Source organism: Mastomys coucha, unplaced genomic scaffold (assembly GCF_008632895.1).
Source record: "Mastomys coucha isolate ucsf_1 unplaced genomic scaffold, UCSF_Mcou_1 pScaffold15, whole genome shotgun sequence".
Lineage (NCBI taxonomy): Eukaryota > Metazoa > Chordata > Mammalia > Rodentia > Muridae > Mastomys > Mastomys coucha.
Genome location: NW_022196897.1, coordinates 29,837,173 through 29,847,590, shown reverse-complemented (window position 1 = coordinate 29,847,590; position 10,418 = coordinate 29,837,173). Strand labels below are relative to the sequence as shown.

Sequence of the window (10,418 nt, the reverse complement as noted above, 5' to 3'; positions counted from 1 at the left end):
TACAGGGTCCCCAGTGAAGGAGTTAGAGAGAGGACCAATGGAGCTGAGGGGTTTGCAGCCCCTTAGGAGACCCTGTTTTTCAAAACTAAAGAAATAAAAGTATGCCATGTGAGTCCTGCAATTGAGCTTTTGGTTTCAAGCTTAGTGTCAAGCTCCCTTGCTGGCTGAGCTGCTTTGCTGCTGTGCATGTATTTTTTGAAGGTTGGAAGTAGGATGACATGTAAGAAAGCATGCTCACCAGGTGAGCATTATACGTCAGTGTGCTACTATATTTAATGTGGGAAAGGGCATTCCTTATAAACAAAACCACAAGAAAAGTAGAAAAACTGTAAGCCTATGAAGGCCAGAAATAGGAAGCTGGAAAGAAAAAGAAGATAATTTCAAAGTCATCCTTGGTTATTTAGTGGCTTAGAGGTCAACCTCTGGGCTACGTGAGACTATCTTAAAAACCACCATCACTGACAAAATGTATAGTGAGTGTTCAAGTGACAGTAGAAGAAAGTATTAAGAAAGAAACTTTAAGGGCCAGGAGAGATAGTTTTAGGGGCTCTAGCAGAGGACACAGGTTTAGTTCTCAGCACAAAGATGGCCCCTGTAAACATAGTTTGGGATGTAAATGAACGGATAATAGATAGATAGATAGATAGATAGATAGATAGATAGATAGATAGATAGATAGATAGATAGATGAATGGATGGATGCTAGAAACATCTGAAATTAGAATATGTATATTTTTTAAAATTAGATGTAATTTTTTTCTTTTACATTCCAGTTATTATCTTCCTCCTGGTTCCACCATTCCACAGTTCCTCACCCAATTCCTCTTCCTCCATCTCCAAGAAGATGTCCCCAACCCTGACCCCACCAAACCTCCCCATTCTCTGGGGTCTCAAGTCCCTCAAGGGTTAGATGCATCTTCTCTCACTAAGGCCAGACAAGGCAGTCCTTTGCTGTATGTATTTCAGGGGACTCATATCTGCTATTGTATGCTGCCTGGTTGGTGTCTCAGTGTCTGAGAGGACTCAGGGGTCCAGATTAGTTGATATTTTTGGTCTTTCTATGGGGTCACCTTCCTTCTCAGCTTTTTCTAGCCTTCCCCTAATTCAACCACAGGGGTCCCCGGCTTCTGTCCATTGGTTGAGTGTAAGTATCTATGTCTGACTCATTTAGCTGCTTGTGGGGCCTCTCAGAAAATATTTGCCTCAAAATATTGAAAAAGAAATCTTAAGATTGTGGTCAGCGCTTATATAACTGTACTTGAAATACATGATTAAAAAACAAATTGATGAAGCATAGTAAACTTTTAAATGCATTTCCTAAAGACATAAAACTGTCCCTCAAACTATACCAATATAAAGTTATTATTTTTATTTTAGCAATTGTATGTGTGAGTGTGTGCAATCATGAGCATGTGTGCATGTCCACCACTGGGTACTTTTTCAGGTCAAAGGAGGCTCTTCTGCCTCAGTACCTGACTCCTTATTGAATCTCAGACACTATAATTGAAAATCTATCTTCCATCTTCATCTTCATACCTATCTCTTAATGAAGCTACTTCCAACTTTCTGTAGTTATAATTTGGTAGGTTTCAAATTTTGATCATCGGAAATTTAGACTTAATATTTTACCATTTATATATATATTCCTTGTTTGATGTCCCCCAAATATACTAGAATATATATATTATTGAAATGTATAATATGTTTGATTCAAATTCAAAATTCTGACACTTAATGAGAAAATGGACATAGTGGGGTTCTTTTTGCTTCCTCATAAAATACAATATTTAAATTTGGTTCCATCAATGTACGCATCCATTCAACCACCTCACTGATCTTCCTTATATTCTTTATTTCCTTTCACTGTGCACAGTTCATTTTCATGCCAACAGCCAGAGATCCCTTAGAAAATCTGGGTTAAAGCCCAACATTCTTCTCCAACTTCTCCACTGGCCTCAGTTCTCTCAGGTAAAATGCACAGGCTTCATGTCTCCTCTACAGTCCTTATGTTTCCACTTTGCTTGTTCCTATTTTATCTTGTTCTTCATCATCCGGAACTCATTATTCCTTAAGTTTATTTGCTAACTTTTTCTTAGACTACCATCTTTAACACATTGTCTTTTATTCAAAAGAATGTTAAATTCAATCTTTAAAAGTTTCTAGTCTCATCTGGTCACACTCCTGTGATATCCTTCTTACCATAATAACATGGATCATTGAGACTCTCAGAGACTGAACCACCAACCAAAAAGCATACAGAGGCTGGACCTAGGCCTTCCCACAATATATATCATATATGTAGCTCAGACTTTATGTGGGTCCAAAAAAATTGGTCAAGAGCTATCCCAAAATCTATGGCCGTGGGATATGATTTTCTATCTGGACTTCTTTGTCTGGCCTCAGTGGAAGAGGATGCTCCTAGCCCCTCAAAGACTTGATGTGCTAGAGTGGGGAATACCCAGGACCTCTTCACCCACTCACTAGAGAAGAGCAAGAGGGATGGGGAAACGATCATGAGAGGGGTGACCAGGAGAGGGGCAGTGAGGGGGATGTAAAGTGAATAAATAAAAAATAAATAAATATAAGCATATGTAATTACAAAGAAGTAAAAACAAAAGTAAACAAACAAAAAGATTTTCCAACCCAGATTACCATCTCTTCATTTTTACTGTTTCCTTAAGAAGTTATACCTCCTCTTTCTCTGCTGTGTTCGCAGCCATGAATATGCTTACCTTTAGTGTCCTCCACTGGGAAAAAGAAGGTCTGGTTGGACCCCAATGAAATCGCCAATGCCAACTCCTGTCAGCAGATCAGGAAGCTGATCAAAGATGAGCTGATCATCTGGAAGCCTGTTGACTGTCCATTTCCGGCTCACTGCCGGAAAAACACCTTGACCCGACAGAAGGGCAGGCTTATGGGCATAGGGAAAAGGAAGGGTACAACTAACGCTCCGAAGCCCGAGAACCTGGATGAGAAGGATGAGAATCCTGTGCTGACTTCTCAGGAGATACCGGAAATCTAAACACATTGGCTGCTAAATGTATCACAGCCTATACCTGAAGGTCAAAGGGAATGTATTTAAAAAAAAAAAAAAAGCAGATTCTCCTGGAACATATCTACAAACTGAAGGCAGACAAGCCTCCTGTCCCCGCCAGAAGCTACTTGCATACCAGGCTGAAGCTTGCAGGTCTAAGACCAAGGAAGCAGAAAAAGCACTGGGAGGAGCTCCTCCAGGCCAAGAAGGAAGCGATCATCAAGACTAAGTCCAACGAGGAAGAGACCAAGAAATAAAGCTTCCCTTGTGTCTGCACATAGTGACTCGGCTGTAGTCTCACATAAATCAGTCATTAAAATAAAACAAGCCCTTAAAAAAAGAAGAAATTATACCTCATAGATACAGTTGTTATCTCGTTTCTCTCTGTTTTGTTCTATATATTCACATACTACTACTACTAATAATAATAATAATAATAATTAATAATAATAATAATAATAATAATAATAATAATAACAATAGTAATTGACCCTGCATAGTGGCAGATAATTTGGGGTTTTAGTTGTTTGTATATTTTTTTTGTTTTCATTTGCCCCCAATGCATAGAATAAATTTAGATGTGAGGTCTGTCATAGTTTCATCTGTCAACTTGGAAGGAAGCTTGAGTCATCTGGGAAGAAGAAGCCTCAATTGGAGAATTGATGACATCAGATTGGCTTGTGAGCTTTCTGTGGGAGCATTTTCTTAATTTCTATTTGATTCAATAGGGTCCAGCCCATGTGGTTGGTCAGAGTCCTTCCTAGGCAGTTGGACCTGGACTTTTAGTAAGTGCAAATGATGAATATAAGTCTGGACACAAGCCAGTAAGCAGTGTTCTTCAGTGGACTCTGCTTCACTTCTTGTCTCCCGGACTTGATTTCTTTCCTGGCTTCTTTCAATAATGGGCAGCAACCTGTATGTCAAGTAAACCCTATTCTATACTAGTTGGTTGTGGTTGGTATTTTATTGCAACTGTAGAAAGCAAATTAGGGCATAGACAGAAATGCTTTTCAAGTATGTTTGCATTATTATTGATTTTACTTAGAAAGACAGGCTTCTTTAAATGTAGGCACTTTTCATTTTTTTGTAACTGCATGATCTGCCTTGATTTTAAGACAACATCCCTACAACCAGGCCTGGCATTGCACACCTTTAATCACAGCAATTGGAAGACAGAGTCAGGCAGATCTCTGAGCTTTGTGTATAAAGTGAGTATCAAGACAGTGAGGGAAATAAAGACAAAAACACTGCTTTGAAAAGAAAGAAAGAAAGAAAGAAAGAAGGAAAGGGGAAAAAGAGAAAGAAAAAAGAAAACAAAAACAAAAACAAAAGATACCATCAGTTCGATGGATGGCTGTGAGCCTCTACATCTGTGTCAGTAAGATACTGTCAGAGCCTCTCAGGAGATAGCAATATTTAGGCTGGCTTACCCTTCCTTCAGTCTCTACTCCATAGTTAATCTCCGCAACTCCTCCCATGGGTATTTGATTCCCCCTTTTAAGAAGGAATGAAATGTCTACCTTTTGGTCTTCCTTCTTCTTGAGTTCCTTGTGGAATGTGGGTTGTTCTTCCTGTATTCCAGACTTCTGCACTAATAACCATTTATCAGAGAGTGCATACCGTATTTGTTCTTTTGTGATTGGCTTACCTCACTCTCACAGCCATCCATCGAACTGAGTGCAGGGTCCCCAATGAAGGAATTAGAGAAAAGACCAATGGAGCATAGGGGTTTGTAGCCTCTTAGGATGAACAACAACATGAACTAACTAGTACCCTCGGAGCTCCCAGGGTCTCAACCACCAACCAAGGACTGCACATAGAGGGGTCTGATTGTTCAAGCAGCATGTGTATGGTAGAGGATTGCAAAATCGATCATCAATAGGAGGAGAGGACCTTGGCCCTGTGAAGGTTCTATGCCCCAGTGTAGGGGAATGCCAGGGCCAGAAAGTGGGAGAGGGCGGGGTGGCAGGCATGGGGAGGGGGGAGGCAACAGGGGTTTGTTTTTGTTTGTTTTTTTTGTTTTTTGGAGGGGAAACTGGGAAAGGAGAAATTCGCATGTAAATAAAGAAAATATCTAAAATAAAAAAAAAAAAAGATACCATCAGATCATCAATTTCTAAGTTTATATGCATGAGATAATGTAAAGCATTTGAAGTAGTTATAAATTCTCAATTCTTACACTTATGACTTCTAGCAGAATATTTGCATAAATTCCCACTACATTTCAGCTACATTGTCCTGGCTCCTTCTGTAGAAAATTTCAAGAGTCTCTAAACAGAAAGCTACATGACATGTCTCTGGTTAATCTTTATTCAGCGCTTCCTGTGGTTTCAAAATCCTCACCACAGGAACCAGGATGACCCAGCAAATCCTCTGACCAATTCTGAGATGTTCTATTCCAGTGACAGAAACGGTTTTTCATGCTCCCCCACACTTCTTTATACTCATAACAGAAAGTTATTGTGTTGCATTAGCCATAGGCAATATACAACTCTTTAAGGACTTTTGGTAGGTCCTATGCTTTTGTCTTCAACCTTAGAACAATTGTTTGCAGTTGGGAAGAAGAAAGGAAGAGAAATGTTTCACCTGAACCTAGTAGAGTAGTTACCGACCTGCAAACCATCCATTACAGATCGTATGGAATGAACAAGGTTAATAACTTTTGACCCCTGTAATATTGTTGAGCCTTTCTTAGAAATTTGCAGTTATTCGTATTTAAATTATTTTATCATAAATCATATTTTATCTTTATATTTAAGCATACTGTTTTGAATTTCACCCTGTATTTTTTCCTGAAATGAACTCTGAATGGTATGTGACTGCTTGAAGTCAAATTTAAGCCTTACTTCCACAACATGTGAACATATTTACAAACACCATATTTGAGTGAATAAGTTCAAATCTAACTTGAATATCATTTAATGTGTATCCACTACAATTCTGAATAAAGCACTGCACACTCTACTTTATGTAAATGCTTAAATTTTATAGTTCAGTATCTGTGTGTGTGTATGTGTGTGTGTGTGTGTGTGTGTGTGTGTGTGTGTGTGTGTAGGGAAATTCTATTTTCCTTTCTGTCTTTTTTCTGCCTGTATGTTTGAGTGGAGTAAGATACTTAGGAGCAAACACATGGTATTGTAAACAATACATAGGTTCTGGTGCTGGCTACTTTTATACCAACTTGACACAAGCTAAACTCACCTGATGCAAGGGAATTTCGACTGAGAAAATGCCTCCAAAATACTGAAGTTTAGACAAGCCTGTAGCACATTTTCTTAATTAGTGATTGATGGAGAAGGTCCCAGCCTATTGAAAGTAGGTTCATCCCTTATTTGATGGTCCAGAGTTCTATACAAAAAAAGGAGGCTGAGCAAGCCATGAGAAACAAGCCAGTAAGCAAGACTCACTCCTGGTCTCTTCATCAGTTCTCGCCTTTAAGTTACTTCTGTGTTTGACGTTCTGTCCTGACTTCCCTCTATGATAGACTACAATATAGAAGTATAATATAAATAAACCCTCTTCTTTCCAAGTTGCTTTTTTGGTCATGGTGTTTCATTGTAGGAATACAAACCCTAGGACGGTTCCTCTTCTATTTCTAGTCTATAGGCAATTCAGTCTCAGATATATGTACACTTGACTTCATTTTTCTCCTTTATTCATCAATTAAAAATTTTATATGAGCACACAAGTGTGCCATCAGACCCTTTCAGAAAGAGAATGGATTTTACATTTATGACCCTGTAGCATAAAAATTATGGCCAAAATGATGTGTTCAAGTAAATTTATCAACAACAAATACAATATAAGGGTAGTAATTTAGGTACTGTTTGATGAATATGACAGAATATAATGTTAGTTCTTAAATTCTATTAACACTATGAGAATGGAAAAAGCTAAATTTTAATGTTTGTTCATAAAGGATATGGGTTTATAACTGTTTGTAATAAATTTACTAAAATTTATATTGATGGAGAACCAGGAAAATAAAAATTATGATAAGAAAAAACCAGTATAGCTCATTAAATCTAATGCAACACAGAGTGTTAAGGGGAATCAGTAGCTTGCATATTGCTAAGGAACAAAAGCATAATGAGATTGAAATGAATCTGTTATCTAAACCATGTTATTTTATTACTCACATCCAGGAGCTATCAACTATAGGAAACATTCCTTATTCATGCGTGTTGAAGCATAGAATTTTTTCAGGTACAGCCATAAGTTAGGAGTAAACATATAAAAAAAATTAATCTTCACCAAATTTATTAAACGTTTAGCAGAAATTGACAACACCCAATACTCAAAAAATGTTAAAAGGAAAATAATATATTTTCATTTATTTATAAAGTACTCCAAAACTCATGTCAAAATGAGCTGGAAGGAAGTTTTGCTATCTAGTGACAGAGGATGCCTGGGTGGCAATCACATTTAAAAGCAGAATGGTAGTTCTATAATAGAAATATCTCACTCATACTTCCACGTTGTATCATATCAGAATAGATGGTTAAGAAGAATGAAGTTTAATTATAATATTAACAGACCACCAACCTTTTCCCTGTTCAGAGCAGTGATGGAGCTGAAATTTCTACTCAGTATCTTCTACCTTTATGGAACAGAGCCTACTAAGCTCTCTAGCTTGTATGATGTATAAATATGATGAACCATTTATACATCATATTTGATGTGACAAATCCCTGTAATCATAAACACAAATAAAATTCCTAATTGCTTTCAGAAAAGACTGCGGGAACCTCTAATGGAGTCCAGCCTGTCAAAGCTGTGCGCTTGAGCCAAACACCTAAACTTTAGGGAGACATTTGCTCTAGCATGGCTGCTGCACAGACAATGTCCTGGGGATACTCTTATGTAGTGCACCTACTCATATCCCACTGTAAGTTCTTCTGTTCATGTTTGGACCATTTACATTTAATTTCAAAACATTTTCCTTTTCAGATCAGCATTTGTGTGATCCTGGCGAATTTCTTTGCCACGACCATGTGACTTGTGTCTCCCAGAGTTGGCTGTGCGATGGGGACCCTGACTGCCCTGACCAGTCCGACGAGTCTTTAGATACCTGTGAGTAGAAAAGCTCTTTACCTTTGGATTTGCCTCCATGGGAAACCAAATGTCAATTGCTTTCACAGATCACTGCTCTTCTAGTTGATTCTATTTTTATCTCTTTTTAAACATTATCAGAGAAATGCGAAGCTTTTTGTTTCTGATTTCTTTAAAGTGGGTATGTGAAGGGGAGAGTGGAGTACAGTTGTAGAGTATGAAGTAACTTATAAAGGGGGAAGGATGCAATGTTAATGCTTGCACTGTAATTGGGCTGATATTAGGAACTTTACTTCAACTGAAACAGAAATACAGCATAGCAACACTGGGTCTTTCCTCCAATTTGACTTGCATAGGTTTTGAGATCATTAAGCATAGGTTTTGAGATCATTAAGCAAATCAACCCCTAGCTTACACAACACTTATATTAACCCTTAGAACTTCATGATCGCAGAACATAATTTCTTTAGAGTCTTCCAAGTGAGAGTCTTAACCTTCGTAAGATGAGAAGTAGGTACCCTTGGTGTCTGTGGGTTCTAATTCCAGTGGCATTAGAGTTACATTAAGTTCCCTGAGGATTTGTTCAATCTTGTCATGACACTGTAACTAAAGTGTGAATAATGGTGTGAGCGTGACTGAGTGACCCGTACTTTGATGAATGTTCACCTGCTTTTTAGTATGGGAACCAAGCAAGGATATCACTCTAGACTTGCAACGTCAGTCTGTGGTCCTCTATGACCAGATCTGCCAGCTTATCAATATTATCCCCAAGACAATCGCACAGTTCTCTAAAGTCACAGAAGAAAAGAATGCATCACTTTTGTTGATAGTTATCATGGTGATAACCTTTATTGGTTTCTGTTGTGGTAAATCTCCAACCCAAATATGCCCCTTGTAGTCATATTAATTGAGTTGTGTTTTCATTGTTGGGGCATATCTGGGTTGGAGATTTACCGCAACAGGTTTCCTTTTATGTTTTTATCTATGTGCTTCCTCGTTTTGCAGATAGAAATAATACATTAGTTATTAAAATCTTGTCATTTAAATGAAATCAGTGCTCATTAATATTCTTTATGATTGCAAGTCCTATTAAAGTTTTTCAGCATGGGTGAACTTGAATGTGTGTATTTAAGTTGCTCATCTTACTTTAAACCCATCTTCCACAGGAAGAGGTTGCAGTTATATAATACATTTATAGTTTTCACAAAATTTACATATAATTATTAAATTTTCCATTGAGAGTCTTTAGAATATAGAGCAGGTTCTGGGTATGATACATTTAAGAAACTAAGAATGAATTAGTGAAAAAGTATTGCTAGTCCTCAAAAATATATTACTTATCAGACGGAAGGAATAAATTACTAATCCATGCTACAGAAGAGATAACTTTAAAAAATATTATTCAAATGAGAACACACTATCCATAAAGAAAAATGTACTTAACCATTCATTGAAAGACACTGAAAAGGCAAGCCTATACTGAAGAGATTCAGAATGGCTAGAAATGAGGAATGCAGCTGGGTGGTGGTGGCACACGCCTTTAATCCCAGCACTTGGGAGGCAGAGGCAGGTGGATTTCTGAGTTCGATGCCAGCCTGATCTACAGAGTGAGTTCCAGGACAGCCAGGGATACACAGAGAAACACTGTCTCGAAAATACAAAAAAAAATAGAAATGAGGAATGATAATATATATACACATACAAATATATGTATGTATACATATATATGTATATATATATGTATGTATATGTGTGTGTATATATATATATATATATATATATATATGGTCTTTGGAAGCATGGTAAAATGGTTTAAAGACTTTGATGATGACTCTATATCTTTGAATGTATTTACAATCTTGAAACTGTATAATTTAAATGAGTTTATATACTATAAGAGTTATGTCTTAATTACATTGTATAAAAAGGGAGGAAAATGTTAATATTGTGCACATTCATGCAGATATTAAGATCATGTGGGAAAACAGTAGGCATTAAAGCTTTGTCTCCATCAGTAATGGGGCCATGTTCCAAATATTTAACTAGCTTTACAACTTAGAATTTGTTTATTCAAATTCCACCTGGAATTCTTATGTTCTTCTCTACAAGGAAGAAATTCCATAATGATTCAGAATAAAAGTCTGTGTTCAGTATACTAGTAGAATTTTATATTCTGTCTTAATCCCCTCACAAACTCTATGACTGGGATATGGTATGGAAGTTGAGATAAGCAATAGGATTCCATATGTAGAAAGTGCATGGTAGCCAGGCGATGGTGGCGCATGCCTTTAATCCCAGCACTTGGGAGGCAGAGGCAGGCGGATTTCTGAGT

General features: G+C 37.4%; 1 protein-coding gene across 6 annotated transcripts in view; it reads left to right on the top strand.

Moving 5' to 3' along the window:
• The window catches only part of Lrp1b (LDL receptor related protein 1B), a 1,939,581-nt gene that overhangs the window by 342,861 nt on the left and 1,586,302 nt on the right, over positions 1–10,418 (top strand). For all 6 annotated transcript variants that reach the window (XM_031370139.1, XM_031370141.1, XM_031370138.1 and 3 more), the window contains exon 2: positions 7,985–8,107. In XM_031370139.1, the coding sequence (XP_031225999.1) occupies positions 7,985–8,107 (123 nt within the window). The remainder of the gene's footprint in view (positions 1–7,984; positions 8,108–10,418) is intronic.